The sequence below is a fragment of the Rhinatrema bivittatum genome, chromosome 1, assembly GCF_901001135.1.
Source record: "Rhinatrema bivittatum chromosome 1, aRhiBiv1.1, whole genome shotgun sequence".
NCBI classification, from domain to species: Eukaryota; Metazoa; Chordata; class Amphibia; order Gymnophiona; family Rhinatrematidae; genus Rhinatrema; species Rhinatrema bivittatum.
This window is the reverse complement of record NC_042615.1, coordinates 794,076,106-794,102,236: the sequence shown is the minus strand read 5'-3', so window position 1 is coordinate 794,102,236 and position 26,131 is coordinate 794,076,106. Positions and strand designations below refer to the sequence as shown.

General features: G+C 41.7%; 1 protein-coding gene across 1 annotated transcript in view; it reads right to left on the bottom strand.

The window, feature by feature from the left end:
- Positions 1 to 16,494, bottom strand: part of SYT4 (synaptotagmin 4) — a 59,986-nt gene extending 43,492 nt beyond the window's left edge. Inside the window, exons 1-2 of the mRNA XM_029586586.1 lie at positions 16,344 to 16,494; positions 8,098 to 8,909 (exon numbers count right to left, since the gene is read on the bottom strand). Coding sequence (XP_029442446.1) covers positions 8,098 to 8,909; positions 16,344 to 16,377 — 846 coding nt within the window. The 5' untranslated portion in view covers positions 16,378 to 16,494. The remainder of the gene's footprint in view (positions 1 to 8,097; positions 8,910 to 16,343) is intronic.
- Between the last annotated feature and the right edge of the window lie 9,637 nt (positions 16,495 to 26,131).

Genomic DNA, 26,131 nt, shown 5'->3' with positions numbered 1-26,131 from the left:
ATTCATACCATAATTCTCAAAGCATTAGAGAGGTTTGCAGAGACATTGTTTTTTTTAATTCAGTTCATTCATTCATAGGGCACCTTCATTTGGTTCAGTATTTTCAAATGAAAAAAAAAAGTATTTTTTTTTATGTGATCATTCATTTGCCATTAAAGTCTATGGGGGAAATCACTGCAGCCTTTTTTTGGACTCCAGAATTGAGGATTGTTCATCAAATCTCATAAAACTGGTGGGTAGACATCTTAGACACGTATAGACTATCTCAGGTTTTCACCAAAAGTAGCATGAATAGCCTAAGGAACCAGAAAGGGACAAAGGGGTACCAGTAGTATCAGGAACTGACTGAGGCACCATGAAAAGAGCAAAGAAACATCAAGAGTGGGAAGAACACCCCAAGGCTTCAAAAAAGGGCACCAACAACAGTGGCATGAACCGCAAAGATAGCACGGGAGGCAAAATGGCACCAAGAATGGCATCAACATCCTAAGGCACCATAAAGGAGGAACAAATCAGAAAAGGTGGCAGAAACCCCCCCCAAGGCATTGATAAAGGAACAAAGCAGCACAAAGAATGGCATCAACACACCAAGGCACCATGAGGGACACAAAGCAACACCCCACAGTGGTGAAAAGTCTGGGATATGACAGCAAGGCAGAGTGACAGCGAGACTCTCAAGGTGCACTTTGTCAGTATAGCAACAATTCTGAGTGGAAGAAAGACTGCTTAGATTTAGGATAAGGGGTATAGTATCATGGGAGATGTCTGTGTTCCTGTTAAGCACTTGCTAGTCAGATTTAGTGCAAGAGTGGAATTTAAGCAGTAACACTTTTATTTACATAATTTTTTAATATTTTGCTTACTTGATATTAATCTTGTGTTTGGTGGAATTGTGGGTTTCTTGTGAAATTTCCTTTCCGGTTGAAACTTTTAGCACAATATGAACATATAAAATTACTTTTGAGTAATTTTGAGTCAGCAAAATTAACCCAAGTGAGAGAAAGGGCTTTATCATTGGCTGGGCCCATACTATGGAACACGATACCCCCTGAACTCAGATTACAGAATAATCTCAAAACTTTTAAGAACAATTTAAAAACATGGCTCTTTAAAAAATCCTTCACTAAAGAGTGTGGAGGGTAGAGAATGAAAGTACAGGGTAATGCAGATGAGAATGAATTTACTCAATCCTACATTTAATATCTCAAAGAGATAGTAACTCAATAATATACCTGGACTTGACCAACATTACTCAAATAATGATTTTATTTATGAAATTGTAACCGAACTTTATTGGCACCTGTTAGAATGTACAATATCCGACATTTACTTACCTTAGTCTATGTGCCTATTTGTAAACCGTTGCGATGGTATATAACTTAGCAACAGTATAGAAAAGTTTTTAAATAAATAAATAAATATTTTTATTAGTGTGGATTTCCTGTTAATTTGTGAGGATTGCTTTATTAAGAAACCTTTTCCCATATTATGTAGATGAACACAGAATTATCATTTTGTTGATTTTCAGGTGTTGAATTAGTTCTCTCATCCTACTGACAATTTTATCACATTAAGAACAGATAAAATGGTCTCTTCCATGCACATTTTCTTTTTTGTTGTGCATTTCTTTCTTTGCACTGAGTGTTTCTGGGGACAACCCACCCCAGTATAACCAAGAAAGAAGAAGGGAGGGGAACTAGGCTGAGATACTAAAGACGTAGAACAAAAGAGGTAAGAGGTAGATTTTAAAAGCATTGCTTGCTTTCACAATGTATGGGTGCTGTGCATGAGCAACACAAATCTTAAGAAGGTGGGAAGAACTCACATACATATTAAGGAGATGGAAAAGGGGCAGGGCATGGGTGTTCCAAGACTGGCGCATGTAACCATGAATTTTGCAAAAGCAACACATGCATGTTGCCTGTGTATTTTGCTACTGGTCCTCATGAAGAAGGAGAGGGAGAGAGAGAACACCTCTGTATAGGGTCAGCCTGACACTTTACATGCACCTACCACTGCAGAGAGGCACTTTGAATCTAAGTGGATTTTTGGGAGATGGGTTGGGGTTAGGGATGGTGGTGTTACAGACACATTCAGAGGCATTCATTGTGGTTCAAATATGGTAATGGCAACAGAATATGGGAGTTTTCAGGATATCCATTAGTTTGCTACCTTGCAATGATGTATAGTGTGGGGCTGGGGTCCAATGATGATGGGACCCCATTGCTGAAGAATCTGATAGAGAGGTGCAGGAAAAGAACAGGGCTTTTTCCATAGAAGCATGAATGCAAGGCAGCTTCTCTGTGAGAATTAGGAAGAATCCAGGATGTCTCACAAGCATTTTGGTGCAAGATGTTGGAACTTGCTGGAATTCCACCTTTAAGTTACTGCAGAACAGACTGGAGCAGCAGACACCCATTCATGATCAGTCTTTGGAAACAGAGATAAGTGTGTCCCCTAGAGCATCATGATTGGGTAGTGATGAGACAATTGGTACAAATCTTGAAGCCATTCGGCTTCCATGGAACATCTGAGTTCCAGATGCTCCATGGAATGACCTCTATAGGACTTCTATAGGACTTCTATAGGAATGACCTCATCCACCACACTGGATGAGGTCATTCCTATAGAAAATATTATTTAAGAAAACTTAGAGGGCTTTCAGAAACAAGAGACTGCATGTACAAATCAACTCTTCTTGTTAGACCTTTCTCACTCCCTCCTCCTCTCTCTCCCTCCCCCCATGATTTATTCCTTTAAAAGGTTGTCAGCATACATGCCCCACGGGTATTTTAAATGCTTCGCACATACTTTATAAAATGAGGCGTATCTTTGCTTGCATTTATGGGTGCACACGGGTTTCTTTTAAACTTTACCAGTAAGGTAGAGAACTGGAAAAGAGATGTAGTGAAAAGAGAAACTTGTAATTAATTCCTTTTTAACACCCATTTATAACCAGCAGTAAAATAAACAGGGTGAGAGATAAAGGATGAGATCCCAACCGCAAACAACACGGAGGCACCAAAACTCCTATGCATGTACAAAATAGGCATGCAGGTAGATATAGTAACAGGAAGACCCCCAAGGTGGTTTATTAGGGACTAGGCAGAGCAGTAGAAGCAATAAATCTAAGGTGGTTTATAAGAGAGCTGATGGGTAGGCATGCAGCGGCAAGATCCCTAAGGTGTTGCATCTGATGCATGGCAAGTAGGCGGAGTGGCAGCAAAGCCTTCAAGGTGCTTTCAGTCATCTTGCCATTCACATGGAGATTCTTGAAACACAAACAAAGATGACTGATTATCAAAAAGACCAGTTTTCCTTCAACTCATGCAAAAGCCTTGAGTTTTATGGACTCACTATGTCCCCTGACAATAAGAAGATATGTTTACTGGGCACATTGGTTTGTAGACAGGAAAAATAATGCAGACCCACTTTGGGTAGGTCTGGCCAGATTGCCAATTTATGTGCCCAATATGTCAACATGTCTGTGTCCATATCCTCAGTGGGCTCTGCAAGATAGCATATCAAAGAAATTTGTTCTGCGATATCCTTTACTGGGCTGGAGTGAGGGTCTCTCTTTCCAGCTGTTTTAGCTATAGCTTTTTGAAGAGAGATGGTTCTTTGTGGGCAACATGTATTTGGCATATTTAGTTGGGGAGGAAGTGATAGCTGTTAGCTGATAGAGTGCTGCTAATATTTGCACTACTCTCTGAGGTGGCCACTCTTTCCTATGCTACATCATCATTGTGACTATGCCTCTGGTGCTCATCTCCAGATACCTTACTTACCATCATCTCCTTCATGAATGTGAAAATTGGGGAGTGGAGGGAGAGACTCCCCTTCACCCATGAATCACAATTGTAGCAAGCATGTATGTTTGGTTTTGTGTGAGAGGTTTCAGTTTCTCTTGCACCTGCTTCTGCAAGAGGTCCAGAACCTATAACACCTATGTTTCCATTCCCTGTTTGTTATGAAAGCCCTCTATGTTTTCTTAAAGAATATTTACAATAGGAATGACCTCACCCAGTGTGGTGCATCTTGGAACTCAGATGCTCCATGGAAGCCTTGAACGGCTTCAAGATTTGTACCAGCTACCTGATCGCTACCCGACCATGATGCTCTAGGGGACACACTTATCTCAGTTTACAAAGACAGATCATGAATGAGTGTCTGCTGCTCCAGTCTACTCTGCAGTATAATATAGGTGGAATTCCAGCAAGTGCCAACATCTTGCACCAAGATGCTTGTGAGACATCCTGGATTCTTCCTAATTCTCACAGAGAAGCTGCCTTGCATTCATGCTTCTATGGAAAAGCCCTGTTCTTTTCCTGCACCTCTCTATCAGATTCTTCAGCAATGGGGTCCCATCATCAATGGACCCCATCTCCACACTATACCCCACTGCAAGGTAGCAAACTAATGGATATCCTGAAAGCTCCCATATTATGTTACCATTAACATATTTGAACCACATTCTATCATACAGAAACCTGCCTGCATATTCCTGCCTCTCCAATGTAGCAGCAAATCCTATAGCATCTTCCTTATGGCTGATCCAATATTGTATGAAGTATGAGGGCTATGCATCAATTGGGTATTCAGCAAAGTCCATTTGCACCCTAATGTTCTGCCCCCACTAGAGTAGCTGCTGGCCTCAGTCTCAGTCAGGCCTCACCTATGTACCATTAGTAAGAGATAAGCTTGCATAACATTTGTGCTCATACAGATATCACTGGTGAAGTGCCTCTCTCTGCCTAGGATAGCTGAGCCTGCCTAGGATAGCTGAGCCTGCATTTGACTATGGAACTGATTGTACAGGGTGGGGATGACCTTTCTAATGTATGAATATATTTTAATATAATGAGTTTTTGTTGTAGTATTTTAATTTAGTTTTTTGTATTTTGATTTACTTTTAACAATTATGTATGTTCCTTTGTAATCCACCCCAAAAATTGGAGGGTGTGGGATGTAAATAGTTTTGAAGAAGAACTAAATAAATAATTAAACAAATAAATATATAATACATGCAGACCTTATTTCAAGAGAAATAATTTCCCTGATGTTCCTTGTTAATATTTTAGATACTGCCTGCTTCTTGCTGTGGTACAGTGCTTCCAAACCTCACCCCCATTTTCTCTATGGTGGTTTGCCTGCTGTGCTGGGAAATGTGCTGGCCTGCTGGAAGTGGCTGTGGGATCCACTTGGGGAAAAGTCTTCTCCTTTTTCCTCCCCTTTCCTCTGTCCTTTACTTATAAGCAGAAAGGAGTTCCAAGCTACTACTGCCACCCTCCCCTGATGCCAATGCTAGTAGGTGCTGTTTCTGCAGGTGATGCAGCATACCAGCGTTTGAGAGATGCCCCACCTGCTCCCCTCAATTAATATTCCTGCAGTAAATACATTGAGAAATATTTGGACCCTCCCTCATTTCTAAGTGCCTCTAGCTCAAGGATTTCTTCCATATCCATTCTCTACATCTTTGGATGCTGATGCTGGCATTAGAGTCATGGTAGAGAGTGCACTCTGAGGAAAAATGTCAAGGACACCACTCATCCTCTCTACCTGTTCTGCCTGCTTTTCCTGGGGGGTTGCTGTCAATATCATCAGTATCATCTCTCTCTCTCTCTCTCTCTCTGATCACCTCACTGGAGGCTGAGTTTACTACCAAAATCTCTTTGGCTGCTGGCTCTTCAATATTTTTTGATTCAGTGAATCCCAGATAAAATCCTTCCTCTCAATCAGTTGGCGCAAATATTGCCTTCACTGTCTCAGAAGCAGGAACCAAAGGGGAGCATGCTGCTCATTTTAGGGCCAATTTAAAAAACCTGGTGCATGCTGAAAAGGGCAGATATGCATGTGGCCAGGCTGTGTACACCATAGGGATTTTCAAATGCCTGAGGTCACACATGTATCTGCTCGTACACGCAAAAGATTGGGTTGGGCCAGTGGTGGGGTCTGGGTGGGGCATCAGCAGGGAGTAGGTGAAGCATGGGCAGACCAGGAGGACAGCACCATTAGGTACTGCCCCGGTGAAGCATGCACCAGCAGCAGACCGGTGCATGCAACCTGCTACTCCTCCAGAGAGCAGTTAAGTTGCAACCTGCTACTCCTCCAGAGAACAGGTAAGTTTGAAAAAAAAGTTAGTGGGGTTTTAGGTAGATATACAGATAGGGGAAAAGGTAGGGGGCAGATAGGAGCAGATAGGGGAAAAGGGAGGCAGGTTAGCTAGGCATGCAGGAAGTTCCCTCCCAGTCCACTCCTATATTGGAGTGGACGAGGAGGAAACCGAAGAAAGAGCCTTTTGTGTCACCATGTACATCTTATAAAATTCCCCTCCCTTTTGTGTGCATCAGCAGTCATGTGCCCATGTGTGCATGGGTAGTGGATTTTATAACATGCAGATGTCGATGCACGCATGTTAGAAAATCAGCACGCCCATGTGCACATGCTGGGAACCACGCACACATAGACGCCCGTGTGGGGGTTTAAAAATTACCTTCCCTGAGTGTTGCACTTCTGCTACCCTTGCCCTGGTAATGCCAGTCTTGAATGACTCTCCCTCCATTTCTCTTTACTCCAAAACAAGCAGGAGTGAAACATACAGCAGTGGCACATGCTCTTCAAATTAAAATTCTTCTGCATTGAGCTGCCTTCCTCTCCTGCCATCCAGGACCTAAACAAATCCCTTTTCAATTTTGGTACAGGGTTGCCTTTTTTATTGCTGCCATGCCAAAGGTACTAACCCTATCAGCATCCCTTCCTCTCTTTTCTTGACATGATAGAATTTTTTTAAGTGCACTGACTGCTACGGATTTGGATATTACAAATGAAATTATTGATCCTGTCACAGTACCCCCACTCATATTACCACTCACTGCATGGATTATTATGTCACACACACACACACACACACACACACACTGTGTATGTGTGCTGTGCTGTATGCACTAGTTTTAATTCCACACACAAAAAAATCTGTTAACATGAACAGACAAAACAGACTGGAAGACTCTTTTCTTCAATATCTGAGCATGCACTGCTCGCTTTGCTGGTGTCTAGACAGACAAAAAATCCCTAGCACTACCATAACTGCAATCTTCACACTGTTTCCCACCCTGTCCCTTCTCTAGTGAAGAGAAAAATCATAAGCAGCAGCTGCCTCTCTTCCTGGTACAGTGAGCGATACCACTGCAGCACATAGAAGATTAGAATCAGCCTTTTATCAGTGCCAAATCCAAAAATTAAGCTTTTTTAAAAAAAAAAACTCTCAGAGAGTTTCTCTAGCTCATTCTTCTCTGCAAAGGAAATACAGACACATGCTTTTGCTTTACAGTGGGAAGACATCAGCATTACTTGATCCAGATAGCAGCTATAGGCTATTTTAAAAAGATGCCGCATTGTGATTTCTCCTCTAGCTAATTTCTTTGCCAACTTGTCCTGCCTTGGCTCTGATAAGGCTCTGTAAAGCAGTGAGGTAACACAAGTAAAAGTTGGTTCCTATAGCTTACTAGTTGATTGATTTTTTTCTACAGAATACACAGCAATAGTGTCCAATGGACCAAATAAATGAATGTGAAATATAAACAAATGGGATACAAAATATTTGTTTAATTCATGGAACCCTCTCCATTTGTTTCAGGAGGGCACAAAAGAAATTAAATTGGGCATATTCATTATGTTTTCCCATTCTTTTCAAACAATTGCACATCCGTACAAAGCAGGATACAGTTGTCCAAAACAAAATTATACAGTAAAATAAAGAAGATTATAAAAAGCCTTATTACTGAACTTTTTATTTCCCATTGACAGAAAAAAGGAAAAGGTTTTTAGTACATCTGGCCCTTTATTAGTTGTTTTAGTTTGCCACTATGATATCTTGATAAAATATTAATATTATATATACTGAACATTTCTTAATATTTAAAATATTTTATTACTTTTATATTGCATTCTCAATCACTATTCACACTCATAAAAACCAACATTATTTGTTTGTTATACATTTTGTAGTTATTTATTTTGTTTCCAGAAAACATGCAGCAGTATGCCTATTTTATTTTAATGTACACAAAGCAGTTTCAGAAAAGCAAAATCAATTACCTTGACATTCCTTTTGGTAATTTCTCGGTTCATAAGGACTCTTCCATCAGACAACTCAATTCCCATGAGAGGGATGTGGACTTCTCCAATGACATCATCTCTAGAAAACCTGTCAAAACTCAAGATCATGAAGTGAAGCACTAGGTCTTGCACTTGATTGTAAGGAATTCCATAAAATGTGAAGGTCTCATCAAAAGCTGGGTCTAGGGTTTTTCTCAGCACTCTGGTTTTGACTTTATGCTTCTTCTCTGGTAAAATGGTCATTTTAATATAGGGGTCAGAAGTCATGGACTGCTCATCCATGGCTGGCAAACCCCTAGCCTCTTTTATGTTCACTACAAATGCTTTCTTCTCAAAGTTGTATTCTAAGGAGAAGAACAGAGTGCCCAGCTTATCAGGCTTATCTACAGATGATAATGATGTGCTAGAGGTTATGCTCTCCAGTGATACACAATCACTCTCTTTTTCAGGGAAATGCTTTTGAGAAAAGTTTTCTGGGTCCAGATCACCCAAGACCTTGTGGTCCGTTTTGGGGAAGTTGCCGTTTAGATCTTTTTTCTCTAGATCAAGATGGAGGGAGTTCTTTGGTATCACAGATTTTGATTTTTGCTCTTTCTCATCTGTTCCAAATTTCTTCTTGCTGTTCAGGTTTTCAGGGTAAATGTCAACTCCTTTCAGCACGTGTACAAACTTATAGGGAGGGGTCTTGTTGGATTTTGCAGACTTGCGCTGGCAGCAGATCCAAGCAAACAAGGAAACGGTGAACACAAGGCCAAATGCACTGAAGATCCCAACAACAGTGGGAATTTCTTCTGTAAAAAAAAAATAGAAGTAAAATATTAAAAGAAAACAGCTGCAGCGAAGAGCAAAATTACTTCTCTAACAAGAATGGTTGTAAACTCTACAGTTAGAAAAATATGAGAAAAGCTATAGAAGCTGCATGTACATTTCACGCCACCTACTAGTCACAGTGAGGTAGTGCAGATCTCCTTGAAAAAAAGAAAGAATAGATATTTTCTGATTGTGTTTATTGCATGTAGAACAATATAAAGAATTAATAAAGAGAAAATACTCTTACTAGTGAAAGCAATCATAACTGTAAAAGATAAATGAAAACAGGAGAAATATAATTTAGGTGTTAAAACTTGATAATTTGGGTAAAACAGTAAAAGCAAATATTTGGATAAACATAGAAAAGTCTATCCTATAATTCCTTATGTACAAGTATAATTTATTATTTCCTATGGGAGGAAAAAACGTTTTGTTTTTCTGCCATGGATAATCATGAGAGCCGATCCCTGCCACGCTGTCTCCTTTTACTCATTCCAATTCCATTGGAATTAAATTTGGGGGAAAAAAAAAAAAGCCCGAGGAAAAGAAATTGGAAAAGGTCCTGTTGTGGAGATGTTTCTTTTTGTTTTTAAAGAGATGCATTTAAAGAGATAGTAGCAAAACTGACATAATGCCTCCTCTCTATTGATAAATCAAAACTGACTAGCACTGCCTACCACACTTTTTTTTATATACTGACATTTGATCTGAGAAAGCACATCAGTTTACATGCAGGTACTTCTCTATCCCCAGAGGGCTTACAATTGAAGTTTCATACCTGAGGCACTGGAGGTGCAACAGTGGGACTCAAACGCTGGTCTCCTGGTTCATAGCCCACTGCTCTAACCACGAGGCTATTCCTCCTCCCTATTATACACCTATGAATCTCAACACACTATCCACATGTTCCCCCCCCCCCCCCCCCCCCCCCCCTCCATCTGGCCCTGCTTCCATTCACACAAAGCTCTGTCACAATCACTTTTGCAAGTATATGCAATCAGAATCAACACTGTGCACATACACTCACATCCCTGCACAGGGAAATCCACAAAGAACATCAGTTGTAAAGGAAAATAAATACATGTATATCATTATATATATATATATATATATATTTTTTTTTTTTAATGTTTAGAAATTTTCCCCCTTCCTGCTGGGCCTCTGCAACCTCTGTTCACCTCTGGGGTGGATGCCTATAACCCCTCCTGCTGCTTAAAAAGGAAGAGAATGTACATATCTGGGTGTGGCTAAAAGAGATAAAACAAAAAGGACAGATACTCAGCAGCATGCCTTACAGACCACTCAGGTAAAAACAGGAATGAAGCAAGATTCCCCTGGTCGTATATTTGTTCTGCAGGGCACCAGCCCCTGGGAAAGCCTTTGGCTTGCTCTGCATAACCAGGGGAAAAGGAAAATGTGAAGAAAGTCAGAGACCAGCAGGCTAGAGTTGTGCTAAGCAGCGTGACCAAACAGTGCAACACAAGGGTGCATAGCATTAAAAAAATATGGGGCAGATTTTAAATCTTATGCGCGTGGGGTACATTTGTGCGCGCTACCTGGTGCGCACAAATGTACATCCCTCCCTTCCCCTCCCTAACCCACCCCCCTGCCCTATCTAAATCCCCCTCCCCCCACCTTTATTGCAGGAGCTACACCTGCCTCTGGCAGGTGTAACTTGTGCGTGCTGCCGGCGCGCCAACCCCCGGCACAGCCGCTGTGCCGGAGGACTCGGGACCATCCCCGGACCGCCGCCCCACCCCCGCCCACGGACAACCCCCAGACCACCAGCCCGCCCCTGGCCCTAGCCCCGGACCACCCCATTTTCAAAGCCCTGGGACATATGTGCATCCCGGGGCTTGCGCTCGCCGCCGAGCTGATGCAAAATAGGCACGGAGTGCACAGGGGTAGGTTTTAAAGGGTTATGCGCATATATAACCCTTGGAAAATCTACCCCAAAATACATACTACCTCAGGGTAAATTGGCCGTCTGAGAATGTCCCTCTCTTGAGTATGTTAAGATTCCATAGCGCTCGCTCATACTTGTAGCCAGTTTGTAGGAGGCATTCCTGGGGGAATGCAGATATTGAAGTTTCATACCTATGCATGTCGTATTGTGGCAAAGTTTGTCTGCACTGAAAAGAAGGGCAAAGGTCTACAGGTACTTCGTACTTGCATACATTTTAAAAGGGAACATACATGTTTACTTTGCCTTTGGAATTTGGTTCAAAGTGCACAAGTGGAAAGCACCCGCAAAGTTTGCACTAGAAGTAGACAGTTTTAAAATTGCCATCACAAAGTAAGCAAGAAATATTACACAACAAGTCTACAATCAGGGGAAAACAAAACAAATGCTCTCTTTCCACTACACCATAACCGAGGATGACACCCAAAGAAAAGAAAGCAAACGATTCCACGGGACTCATGCACAGTAATAATTATGAGGGAAGGAACGAGGGAGCAAGAGCAATGTTAAAGCTGGATGAAATACTACACAAACAGGACAAAAAAGCACAGTAAGTGCTACTATGTTATGCTGAAAGAGACAGATAGCACATGAAAAACCTCTTGTATACACAAACCTCAGACTCTGATGGGCAATGACAGAAATGTACAAGGAAATATTTAAGGGGTGGTTGCCATAAATCAGCCACAGCTAGCCTTCTGTGCCCCCATACATCTAAGGGTTTTCCATCAGCCAGTCTGCCACCCTAACCCTCTCCATTTCTTCCTTCTGGTACCCTGAAGGCAGGGTGCCCTTCGCTAATCCCCAGGTTAGGAGTAGGCACTAGGCACCTTACATGATCTGGGTAAGTTTGAAAAACATTCAGAAAGAAAGATACTACATATTAATGGATTGGTCAAAAACTGCTATTCGCACTATTAGTCTAGTGCAGTGGTACTCAATCTAGTCCGCAGGACACGCCCAGCCAATCTGGATTTCAGGATAACCATTATGCACAATGGATATGCATGAGATAGATTTTCATGCACATCCTTTGTCATATGCCAATCCATCTCATGCATAATTCATTATGGTTACCTTGAAAACCATTCCAATTGAGTGTTCCTAGAGAGGAACTGGTCAGAATGCTCACTCTCACTCAGGCAACACACATTAGACTCATCAACAATACGGGCTCTCCTTTCTCTTTGCACGCAAAAAGGCAGGAGACAAGACATGGCAGACTGAAAAGAACACCCACCATAGATGCCAACTGAAGAAATGTGTGCTGGAGGTCACTGAGGGTCACAGTGGAAGTGCTGGCTCTAGCTGTCATATCCCCCCTCTCAGTCAGGTAATGAATCTGAGCCTCTAATGCCTGCATTTGTTTTATTTTGCATCCAGTGTTACCACTAAAGCAGCACATTTCCAACATCTATATATCCCAAGTCTGCTCATGCCTCCTTGGCACAGCTGAGAGGCATCCTGTGCCAGTTGGTAATTCTGAACAGTTTTAGCAAAGGAGTAAGAAGACTGAGTGACAACAGTCACTCCTGAGTCTCCAGTTCTCTCCATTTGTTTCTAGATAGCAATGATTACCTCCTTGAGCAATGACGTGCATCCTTGTTCAGAGCATTAATAGCAGGAGGAGTTCAGGGTTTCCTAGCCTAGAAGGTACTATGCCAGCCAAAATGTCTGAAAAATCGTGTTATAGAAAGTGAACAGGGTACTGGCAAGAGGAGAATGGATGAAGGAAGAACTGTCTCTATTATGGAATAACTGCCGGGGATGTACAGTGAATAATACAATGATGATGGGGTTCATGTGGGGGGGGGGGGGGGGGGTCAGTGCTCCAGTGCTGAGAGACTCCAGTTTTCCTGGTCTGTGTTGAATGGGGTTTTGTTGTGTGCACACGGAAAAGGTTTTTCAGCTAGAATGTTCTGGGTTTGGATTTAATTACTCACCTTCCCAAACCCATGCTCAAGGAAAGTTACAATTCAGACACATTGGGTAGGCCCAGAGTTACCTGAGGCAATAGAGGTGAAAGTGACTTGCTCAATGTTGCAGTGAGCATCAGTGGGAGAAGCAGAATTTGACCCTGGTTTCCCTGGTTCTCAGTACACTTTTCTAACCACTTAAGCACCCTTAGTCTTCCTTCATAGAGAAGTGAGTTAAAGAGTAATAGAAAAGCAAAGGGTTTGTTTTTCATTGAATACGTGCTGAAATTTCATGTCAACAGTTCCTCATATCTTGACATTTGCTAGCAGGCATTGCCAGTTGTATTTCCTACGTTAATATGCATACATGTTTTCCTGGGAATGGTGGGGGGTTTCTCCGTTGGCTCGTCTGATGCTAGAATGAGCACATGTTTCAGAGACTATGAAAATTAGAAGGTTTTGAGATAGGCCATGTGGCTTTGAATTCTGCTTCACGGTCCAAGGATACTCACTGTGGTTTCCCTGTCTTTTTTCAGTAAGGGACCGATATCAGTGATCCTGAATTTCTGATATGTGATAGTTAGATTCATGCACAGAGAAATGAGATAGATAATGCAATCCATGGCTTGGACATAGCCAAGACCAAAATGCTTCATTATACACTCATTTTCACCTCTATACAGCCCCCTGAACAGTCTTTGCTACAGTGTTAAATCACAATTAATTGCCTTTCTGAATAACTGTTCACGGTGATCCCCTTTCTGACTACACATTGGGTGAATCCACTGCTTCATATTTAAGTTTTATTTCTTGAATAATATTTTGGTAAGATAAGATTTGGTAAACCAAAGGAATCTGACGATTTGCTATGTTAGTTGTGCAATTACATGAGTTCCTGCTTAAGAATATGAATAGCATTCTTAAGTACAGCATGTCTTGTACATCTGTGCAGTTACTGTGCCAGAGTGAAGGTACAATGCAGCTCCCATGATAAATGTACAGCACATTTCCTATACTGTGTGCTGGCAGTGCTATTAGGAGCAACAATGAAAATCTCTAAGGTATCAAATTCTGTCTGCTCGAATAGCAATTTTTATCCTGATTAATGTGTGTTGTATATTTGTTTTCATGATGGTATTTCTGCTCAGAAAGTTCAAGCCTGTTCTAATTCATCCATCTTTCTTTCGGTATATTATCTGTCCAATATTTTTATTAGTTGTTTCATAAAATTAGTTACATGTTGCATATTTCCTAAGATGAATATACAAAATGAAAGAATTTGGGTTCCTTTTGATGTAAGAACTCATTTTGCTGTGAAATGCCTACAAATGAATATGTATTTTAACTTTCATCGGACATTTCAAAACTTGAATGCAGTTAACCAAATGTTAGAAATTTAAATAGAAACATGATGGGCATTTTGGCAGAATACATGCCAAAATGACAAACTTCCTAATAATTGTGTTTAAGCCATTCCTCCCAAGGTTTTACCTTATTCATTGGATTTTTACCCATCTTTCTTTTTCCCTCATTAAGAATGCTACAGCTCCTCTTTCCCTAACTATGTGCCACACCTAGAATACAAGAGCACCACACTGAAATGCAAATCCTCTTCCTTAAAACAAAAGTCTCATTTTTAAATACTCACCACACATGGTTACTCACTCAATGCTTTAACATTCATACGTACTAGTAGCAAATGGAGAACAAATGGTTAAGAGTGATTTGAGTTAAACAGTAATAGAATTTAAAACCTTGATCATGATGTTACATTCACAAGTTTCAAGCTTGTGCTAATTTAAACATCTTTCTGTATGAATGTTTGTGAGGTTAAGCTTTGGTTGGGTTTCAGAGAGATAGAATAATACCAGCAGAGATCAGCAAACATTTTTAACTGTGGGAGATATTTGTTTTACTATCAGAGGTAAGATCACCATGCCATAGTGAAGTGATAACTTGAACTATGAGAATTTTGATCAAAAAATGGTACATGTTTTAGAGATTGCAGCACACCTCTGTGTAGGATATGGCAAACCATAAGCAAACGCATAAATGGTAGAAATAATGAAGAGCTATACTAGAATAAAATAACTACTTGTAAAATCAAAAGAAAGACAGCATATAAAGAGGTAGGCCTGCTTACTCATTCCCAGTAGCAGCCGTTTTATCTCGCTGTCTCTTCTCTGGTATCCTCTTACAATACAGTTAATTGGCATGACTAATTTCTGTGTATGTAAAATATATGTATCAAGATGTGATAGACAAGGAAAGAAACTGAAATTAAAGAGACAGTGAATCTTCAGAAAATAAATAAAAGTAGGTAGTGTATACAGTACTCACAAACTAGTGAGATTTCAAAAGTGTGTCTTTACAACAAATACTGTCTGTTTTAAAACATGTTTTGAGAAAGATGTGAACTTTTTAAAAATTGCCAAACAAAGCTCTACTGTTTCTATAGTTGATGAATGCCAGCAATTGAGCTAACAATAGAGTCTTAGTCATAACACCTATCAATATTGTTCTAAATGATTAACAATATTGTGACTAATGATATACATCATTAATTAAATTAAAACCAACCCAAACACCGACACCTATCTCACATTTTCATTGCTTTTCTAGTTATTGTGAAAGATTGCAAACCTGAGTTTGGCATAATTTCAAGGCTGTAAATTACTGTGCATGAATATGGAGCAATAATATAGAAAAGGGTGGCAATATTAAACTGGTAACTGCCTGGGGCTATTCATTTTTAAAGGACACATATTTCAGAAATGTGGTCATTATGACATTTCTGAATATAAATGTCCAAATCCAGAAAGCAGAAATATTATTCTGTTGAGGAATTTGCAAGGAATGTTTCCTGGCTCTTATTATTACAAGTGTTTGTTCAGTCTTAATAATAAGTTACATTATCAGAAGAAAAAAAAATAATACAGTTACCATTAAAACTTTTCTTATATGCCTACAAAATATTTACTAGACTATATTGCTCAGCTACCTCAAAGTGGGAAGATGCTCAACAAAACATTCATCTATTAAAGGAAATGGTTATCCTTATTAGAACTGATTGACAATACTTATTTTCATAAGGGGAATGGATGGGACAGTGTTAAAATGTAAGCATATGTTCATGGAAATAATTTTGCCTTTCAACAATAAATTCAGAAGCACCGCACTGTATGTATCTATATGTGTGTGTGTGTGTGTGTGTGTGTATGTGTATAATATAAGATGTTCATACAAAAAACTCCTTTAACATTTGACAACACGTAAAAAAGCACGCATTAATATAAATTTGATAGCTGAGATTCATCGGCTAGAGAGACTTTCTCCAGCAATGAAATGGTGTTTAAAGTAACCATATCAAGGGAAACGTTATAACATGTAACATTGCTCTCCTTATTTGCTAGAAAATCAGATGCACCTATTACATGAAAAAGATGGCAGTTCCCAACCAGAACAAAATCACGCTTTTTGTTTTATTTTGTTTTTTTAATGGAGTCAATTCTTTGTAAATTTATCTAAGAACTTACCAAATTCTTCTCGGCTGGCCGTTATCGGAGCCATGGTGCCTTATGTTCTGTCCAAGGTGCTGAAAACAGTTCGTCTGCGATCGGAACAGCAGCGTTTCCTTGCCTAGATTACAAATGCCTTATTTTCCCCTCAGGAGACAGCAGGCATGAAAAAGCCTTTCTGGGTGGCGTGGATCTGCTTCAGTTCTTGCTGTAAGCCCCCTTCCTGTTTTGGCTGTTCTGTGCATCTGAGCACTGGGGCTGTAGACGTGGTTGATACTGAAATTGACGCAACACTGACGCTACAGAGCTAGAATCATCACCTTCCCTCCTCCCGGGATCCAGCACACTCTCATCAATTATTTTAAATGCTCTGGTGCAGGAGTTAGCTCACATTTTCGCTTAGACACAGGCATTGTTTAGACTATCTAAGACCATAGTTCGCAAGCCTACAGCAGAGAAATCAGAAGCCAGCTTGCAAAAACAAAGATATAATAGGGCAACGATCCAACATCGGGGCAGTTTGCATAAAAGTCAAGAATAGCGATTGGATGCTTTGCCATTTGAACCAAGATGGTTCTTCTTATATTTTCTGTTGTTTCAGTTTTAAAGAGAACACCCCTCAGATCATTTTTCTTCCTTATTTGAATGCTATTTTAGGCAAATAAGGGGAAAACAGATAAGTGGCACCGTAAGAGGAGTTTTTATAGAACGACTGAGGCTGAGAATGAAAAAAGAACTTCTCCCACTGTCCTTGCCCTAAATAAAAATGTAAACTATAATACAAGATGCAGTTTGTCTTAAGTTGTTTTTGTACCACATGGCCATCTGCCTTAAAAAAAAAAAAAATCTCCGTGGACAAAAGAGAAACTACAATAGTGGAAGTACACACTATGATGTACTCATTTAATTCGACCATAATCAGCTACTTACGTTCATCTAGCTAAAACGCATGGGCGGGTTAAATTAATTGCAGTTTTCGTCTACAGGCACCTTGATTTTATCCTTAGTAAAACGCTCAGTTTATAGAAACAAAATATGCACAAAGTGTAGACGAATAGAGCTCTGACTCGTGCAGGATGGAAACAGAAACAAATCAACATGCGACACCAACTGCTGGCTATTGAACTCGGAATTCTTTGTGTGTTCTTGTTTCACAAAATCACATTTCCTATAAACTGGAAACTAGTTTGTGATGTCATTTTTCAGTAGTAGGAGAATCGCTGCTGATATTCAGTACGACCACCCAGCTCATCAAGCTGCCAATCAATGTGTCCCAACGCTTTCTTCCTCTTCCTGTTTTTTTTTTTTTTTCTCATGATATCTATTTCATTGTCTCGGTGATTTATTAAGGGAGGAATTACAATGCTGTTGTTTGCTCGTTAACTTTTTTTTTAAGCACAGGATTAGGACATCTTTCTATATATATTTCCAGGCAAGGGTACAATCAGAGCTGGATTTTAACTCACATATATTTGTATGTATGTAAGTGTGTGTGTGTGTGTGTGTGAGAGAGAGAGAGAGAGACAGACAGACAGACAGACAGACAGAAAGAGAGACATAAGAACCAGAAAATGTAGGACTTGTCTCCAGACCTAAAGATGAAATCCAGTTAGTGGAAGGGTGACTGCAATTCCTTTTAAGTTATACTTTTTTTTTGTACCACTATAGCTAGGCAGTAGCCTTGTATGATAGTTTTTTTCCACTACATCTTTGGATGATCCAGCTTTTTGCTTAGTATATGGAATTTATGCATTATCACTTACCAAGCAGGAGCTAGCAGCCTCTAATGGTAGATATTAGTACTGTAGCTAAGAATAGCAGCCGTCTGTCATAATGCCTCTGAATCATTCCGTGGTGAGACCACACCTTGAGTACTGGTTGCTGCACCTCAAAAAAGATACAGTTGCAATGGAGAAGGTACAGAGAAGGGCAACCAAAATGATAAAGGGGATGGAACAGCTCCCCTATGAGGAAAGGCTAAAGAGGTTAGGGCTGTTCAGATTGGAGAAGAGACGGCTGAGGGGGGATATGATAGAGGTCTTTAAAATCATGAGAGGTCTAGAATGGGAAATGTGAATCTTTTATTTACTCTTGGATAACAGGAGGACTGGGGGGGGGGGGGGGGCACTCCATTAAGTTTGCAAGAAGCTCCTTTAAAACTAATGGGAGAAAATTCTTTTTCACTGAATGCACAATTAGGCTCTGGAATTTGTTGCCAGAGGATGTGGTTAGTGCACATGCGCATCCACGTGCACGCGCTACCTGGCACGTGCACGTGGACAGATTATTTTATAACATGCGTGTGCTGGTGTGCGCATGTTATAAAATCCCGGGCAGCGCATGCAAGGGGTGGGGGGGAATATCGCAAAATTGCGTGGCGACAAGATCGGGGCTTTCCCCAGTTCCCTCCCTGTCTGCTCCAATTAAGGAGGGAACTTTCCTACCCCCTACCCTAACCTCCCTTCCCCTTCCCCTCTCCTCCCTACCCTCTAAAACCCTTTTTTTATTTTTGCTACCTTTTGTTTTGCAAGTTACTTCAGGGCCCGACCTGCATGCTGGCAGAGCGAGGAATGGTGCTGTCCCGGGCCGCCCCGCGCCTTACCTTTTCGCCATCTGCGCTGTCTTCGCGGCGTCTGCCCCGACTCCTCCTCTTCTGGGACAGATGCTGCCCTGACTCCGCCCCTTTTAAGCTAAAATGACCCCCTCAGTTACCAAAATGTATTATTAAATAATGCTTTCCCATCTGACCAACCTATCAAATCTACCTATTGCACCATCCCTCCCTTCCTAACAACCAAAATTATCTCAATCATCCTTCCCACTTCTCTCTTAATGAGCATTAGGCCGGGATTTTCTATTGGTGCACAGTTTAATGAATCCTGCGGTAATGGGGGGTGAAGCGGAGGGGGCGGGCCTGCTTAAGCCGGCAGCGTTTGCACCACTGCGGTGTTATTGCTGCCGGCTTTTGCACCCAATAGCACCACCGTGAAAGCTGGTACTAATGCACATGCTACTGGCGGCAATAACGGGCCTTACCTTATCGCCGCCAGCTGTTACCACTGCGGCCACCCTGACACCACCCTGCCTCCTCCTCTTCCGGTCCTGACTCTGCCCCTATTAAGCTATCGCACGCAAAAAGGGACTTTTCGCATGCGATACCTATAGAAAATGACCCCCTTAGTAAGGTTTAAAATTTTGTCTTCCAAAGGACTGGTAATTAATGCCAATTTTTTCAAGGGGATCACTTGTGAATGTGGATGCCACTGTGACTCACACAGCAGAATTTTGCACTGGTGTGTACCCAGCCACTAAAGGTAACACCTAACATATTCAGAGAGGAGGCAGTAAAAAATAGGGATGTGAATCGTTTTTTGACGATTTAAAATAACGTCCGATATATTTTAAATCGTCAAAAATCGTTAGGGCCACGAGACAATACCAATTCCCCCGATTTATCGTTAAAAAATCGTAAATCGGGGGAAGGGGGAGGGCAGGAAAACCGCACACTAAAACCCCCTAAAACCCACCCCCGACCCTTTAAATTAAATCCCCCACCCTCCCGAACCCCCCCCCCAAATGCTTTAAATTACCTGGGGATCCAGCGGTGGTCCAGAACGGCGGCGGTCCGGAACGGCCCCCTCAATTGAATCCTTTTGTCTTCAGCTGGCGCCATTTTGCAAAATGGCCACCGCAAAATGGCGGCGGCCATAGACAAAAACGATTCGACGCAGGAGGTCGTTCCAGACCCCCGCTGGACTTTTGGGAAGTCTTGTGGGGGTCAGGAGGCCCCCCCAAGCTGGCCAAAAGTTTCTGGGAGTCCAGCGGGGTTCAGGAAGCGATTTCTTGCCGCGAATCATTTTCCGTACGGAAAATGGCGCCGGCCATACGTACGGAAATCGATTCGCGACAAGAAATCGCTTCCTGAACCCCGCTGGACTCCCAGAAACTTTTAGCCAGCTTGGGGGGGGCCTCCTGACCCCCACAAGACTTGCCAAAAGTCCAACAGGGGTCCGGAACGACCTCCTGCGTCGAATCATTTTTGTCTATGGCCGCCGCCATTTTGCGGCAGCCATTTTGCAAAATGGCGCCGGCTGAAGACAAAAGGATTCAATTGAGGGGGCCGTTCCGGACCGCCGCGTTCTGGACCACCGCTGGATCCCCAGGTAATTTAAAGCATTGGGGGGGGGTTCGGGAGGGTGGGGGATTTAATTGAAAGGGTCGGGGGTGGGTTTTAGGGGGTTGGCTCACGATTTTAACGATTTTTCATGATATTTTTAAAACCCAAATGGCAACAATACGATTCCCTCCCCCTCCCAGCCAAAATCGATCGTTAAGACGATCGAGGACACGATTCACATCTCTAGTAAAAAAGGTTCTATGCAATGAGGCTCTATGTAAGGTTATTGAGAAATGAATTATAATAATAGAGCTATACATTGCACTATTTTGCTAACACTTACAAATAAAACATCTTTTGGAATTATTTTTAGGTTTGTTTTTTGGGGGGGTGTTTGCCTCACTAATTTCTAAAAAGAAAATCTAGAACACTGTATCAAGGGCAAACCTCAAAATTTGCAAAAATAGATTTTTTTCTCAACATAGCCAAAGTTTTTTTTAAACCTTTTTGACCAAATTGGCCCCTAATTTTCTGCAGCAGTAAATTTGGATTACTTTTACAAGGCAAACACATGTATTTATGCAGTATGCTTCGATTTTATCATTGCAAATCAAGGTACACCAGTAAGGAAAGCCATTAGGTCATAAACTGCAAACTCTCATAAATAGCCCTTTAAACTGTTAGTGCCAGGTTATAAATACCAATTGATTTTTTTTTTCACCAGTTTCATCGTATAATGCTAACCCTGTGAGCCCTCAAGTCCTTAGTGGCATCACATACTACCCCTTAGAAAGGAATAGGAAGTACCCATTTTTTTATGTGTGAAATATTTAAATGATCAATTGTACTTTCATGGTAGTGCAGTTTGTTAAAAAGCTTCTTTGAAGCAGCAGTGTTAGCAAGAACAATTGTAGACATGCAGTTTCAATTAATCAAATAACATAACTTTATTCAGATTTTCAAAGTTATGCTTTATTTCTAGGAAATGAAAAGTAGATAGTCCAACATTGGTGTATTTATGCAATTCTTTTTATTAATATGCTGACCTTCATACAAATCCATACAGCAAGGATGGACAACTGACCTATGAATGCTGCATATAGGTAAAGTTTTCAGAATGTCCACAAATCAAAACATAAGAAATACCATACTGGGTCAAGCTAAAGGTCCATCAAGCTCAGAATCCTGTTTCTGACAGTGCCCAATCCTGGTCACACGTACCTGTAGAATCTCAAACAATAGATCCAATCCTTCTTAAGCATAACCAGGCTAAGCAGTGGCTTTCCCACATCTACATGACTGATAATGGACTTTTCCTCCAGGAACTTGTGCAAACCCTTTCTAAAAATGTCTATGTTAATAATTGTTTTTACCACATAATCTGGCAATAAATCTACAGTTTGTGTGCTAAGTGAAAAAACCCAAACACTTTTTCTGATTTGTTTTAGATGTGCTACCTATTCACTTCTTGGACTGTCCCATGGTACTAGTTCTATTAGAAAGTGTAAATAATCATTCCCTATTCCACAGCACTTAAGATTCTATAGACCTCTACCATTTATTTTCTCAGATATGTCTTCTCCATGCTGAAGAGCCCTAGCCACACATTGAGACATGGGAAGCATGAATGTAGGACAGAGTAGAATCATAGAAGGATTATTATATTAGGGAATGTTTGCTATTGAATAAATATAGGAAATAAAACACATTTGGTCACTGCCAGTTTGCAAAGTTAGACCTAGTGCCACACTGGTGGGAGCTGGCCAAGGCAAGAACAAGCAGCAACTCTTGTGAAGATTAGGTGCAGGGTGCAGGTGGAATGTGCTGCACAGCCAGGTGATGGATAGCACCATGCCCCATACAATAACCTAACAGCCATAAGATAGATGGTGGAGGGGTGGCAGCATTCATGCAGGTATTTCTGAGACTAACAATTGTGCAAATATGATAAAGACAGTGGAACATGGGGGCTATAAGAGGATTTGTTTCTTTGCACACTTCTGCATCTGGCAGTGAAGAATAGAAATGTGAATCGGAACCGGAATCTGATCGGTTCCGGTTCTGATTCAAATCTTAACATTTTTATCGCCCGGCCCAATTGGGTTTTTGTTTATCGGCTGCACTCGATCCGATAAACAAAAAACCCACCCTGACCCTTAAAAACCGACCCCTTAGCTTCCCCCACCCTCCCGCCGATGGCCCTTTGCCCTTACCATGTGACAGGGTATCCGTGCCATTGGCCTGCCCCTGTCACATGGTAGGAGCACTGGATGGCCGGCGCCATCTTTAAAAATGGCGCAGGCCATGGCCGGCCATCCAGTGCTCCTACCATGTGACAGGGGCCGGCCAATGGCACGGATACCCTGTCACATGGTAAGGGCAAAGGGCCATCGGCGCCATTTTTATTAATGGCAGTCGATAGCCTGAGAGCAGGAGATCACTCCCCGCGCCCCCACTGGACCATCAGGTAATTTTAAAACGTTTTTGGGGGGGTCGGGAGGGTGGGGGAAGCTAAGGAGTTGATTTTTAAAGGGTCGGTGTTTTTTTTTTTTAATCGGGCCATCGGCACCATTTTTATTAGTGGCATCAAAATGGCGCCGATGGCCCGAGAGTGGGTGATCGGTCCCGGGGCTTCCACTGGACCTCCAGGTACTTGTAAAAAGTTTTGGGGGGGGGGTTTGGGAGGGTGGGGGAAGTTAAGGGTTTAGTTTTAAAGGGTCGGGGTGGGTTTAGGGGTTGTTTTGGTGTGCCAGTTTTCCCGCCCTTCCCCCAAATCCCCGATTTACGATTTTTCATGATAAATCGGGGGAATTTCTATTGTATCGCGCACTCTAACAATTTTTGACAATTTAAAAAATATCGGACGATTTTTTAAATCGTCAAAAAACAATTCACATCCCTAGTGAAGAATGTCTTGGGGCTGATGCTCAGTGACCTCTCTACCTGATAGAGAGGTGCAGGAAAACAGTGGGGCATTTCCACTGTAGCATGAAGTTGGGAAGTTTCCCATTGAAAACAGGAAGAATTTGGAATGCCTCATTAGTGTTTGATTCAAGATGTTGGCACCCACTGGAATTCCACATATCTCAAGCTATAGAGGTTAGTGGAACAGCAGGAACCACTTCAAGACCTGTCTCTGTCAATGAAGATAGGTATGGAATGCCCCATGGGGCATGATGATTTGTAGAGTCAGCTGATACTAATTCTGAAGCCTTACAATGTTATCATGGAGGATCTCGGTTCCAGAAGCACCACCCTCGGTGGGGTCATCCCCATAGTGAATATATTCTATTGGGTTTCCATAATCAAAAGGAAATGAAAGTGGTGGATCCTTGCCTCAGCAGGTGCAATTAAGCCTGAAACCTCAGAGAGAAAACAATACTTTCATGCATGTCATGGATTGTGACCCACGGGTGAAAGGAAGGCTTCCTTCCGGCCCTAGCATTTCACATAAATAAAGGAGTTACTGGAGACTAGACCATGTGAACAGGGGTGCCAGAGGAGGAGATGCAAGAAAGAGTGTCCACCCCAGAGGCTAGTGCAAGCAAGAGAAGCATACTATCAGCTGCCTCTTCCTTCCCTACCGCAATATGCCACAGTCATGTGTCCCCCCCCCCCCCCCCCCCGTGAAACCATCTCTCCTGATGCAGCTAAAACAGATGGCAATCCTTGCCCAACCCTAGAAAATGAGTTCATTTTAGTAATTTCTGTGACATTCTTTCTAACAGATCCTGTTGAGGACATGGCCACAAATCCATTGGCATGTTGGGTACACAAGTCTGGTCTGACCAGACCTGTCCAAGGTGGTGCATTATTTTTCCTGCCCATAAACCATTGCACCCAGTGAACATATGTTTTCAATGGCAGAGGACATCATGAACCCTTAATACGCATGGCTGGTAATAGAAATCAAGGAAAGGTTGTTCTTCTTGAAAAACAGTTTGTCTTTGTGGAGTTTTCCAGAATTTCCATGTGAGTTGAAAGCTGACTGAAAGCATCTTGAGGATCTTGCTGTTAATCTAGCTAGCTGCCATGCCACTGGCACTACCCCTTGTTGGTCTAGCTTCCACTCTGTCATGCCCTTAATTATACATTTTGGGGGTCTTAATGCCACTGTGCTTAACTACCATGCCCCTGATGCTTTTCTTAGGGGTATTGTTGTCTCTCTATCTAGCTGACATGCCCCTGACACTACATGTTGGGTGTTTTGCTTCCACTCTGCCTAACTGCCATGTCACTGACTCTATATCAGGTTCTTGGTACTCCTGTACCTAGCTACCTTGTCCCTGATAGTACACCTTAGGTGTCTTGTTGATACTCTGAATAACTGCCATACCCCTGCTGTCACTATGCCCAGCTGATTTGCCCTGATCTTACATCTTGGGGGTGTCCTGATCCTGATGCCATTCTGCCTATTGCCATGCCCTTGATGATACATCTTGGAGATCTTGCTGCTTCTCTGCCTACCTGTCATGTTCCTGGTTCATCACCTTAGTAGTTTTAATGCTTTTTTTTTTTTTTGGCTTATTGGATCCCAGGCTAGTTCTTCTATTCTACTTCTTGGGTATACTGGGGTGTTTTGTCCCCAAAATAAAATGTAAACAAAAAAAATGCAAGTTTCTTCTCCCACTTTACCTCTTTCCTGTCCCCATGCCTTGCTGTCTAATTCTACTGCTGTTACTGGCTGGCCTACTCCTGGCTTTTTCATGGTGTCTTGGAGAACACCTGCCAGTGCAGATATCATTTTGTCATTTTGCAGTTACTTAGGGAATCCATGCCACTGCAGGAGCTACATTATCTGTTCTTTTGGAACCTTCACTGCTTTGGGCTGTTCATACAACTATTGTTGATTCCCTTTCCCCTCTTATGAAGCCTTGAGGGTTTTGATGCCTCTGTGCTGTTTGTGATCCCCACCCATACTCTTCATCTTGGGGGATTTGATGTTCCTGTGCTGTTTGTGATACCCCTCACTATAAGCCTTGGGGTGTTAGGATGTCACTCTATCTTTCTATCTCACTCTGTATACTGCTGCCTTGTCTTCTATTTTGCATATATTATTAACGTAAAAAGAAGATTGCAATGAACATCAGCTTGGGCTGTACCTGTATCTTCTCTGTCTCAGAATTTATATATGTGGACAAAGAATCAGCACACATCCAAGGTTTGTGACAGACATTTTTGCACACATTGTGAGAGTTCTTGGATGTAGTATTGTACATTATAACTGTAGTATACCATATAGGCATATCCAGCTAATAAATAGTGTATGCTGCTGCCAAACATTCTAACTCTGCTTGTTAACTAGTGGCATCTAGTAGCAGGTTCCCTCCAAACCTTCCCTCAGGAGAGCTGACACTTGGGCTGACCCCATTTTTATCTGGTAAAGTGAATGATTAGTAAGAGTAAACAAGCATAACAATTTAATTTCAATTTTCATTTTGTTTTTGGGAGTTTTTTGTTTCACAAATTTTGTTTAATGTTTATTTTATTTCTTTAGCTTAAAAAAACCCCAAAATAAATAAAAATAAATAAATAAATAGAGCCTCCTGATACCAACTGTGCCCACCACTCATCCCTCCCTTCTGGAAAAATGCTAAGGCCAGGATTCTTCCTTGCCCCCACTTACCCAGTCCAGGAAGGATCCACAAAGGAGGCCTAATCCCAGGTTGAAGCCTCAGCCTTGCATAGG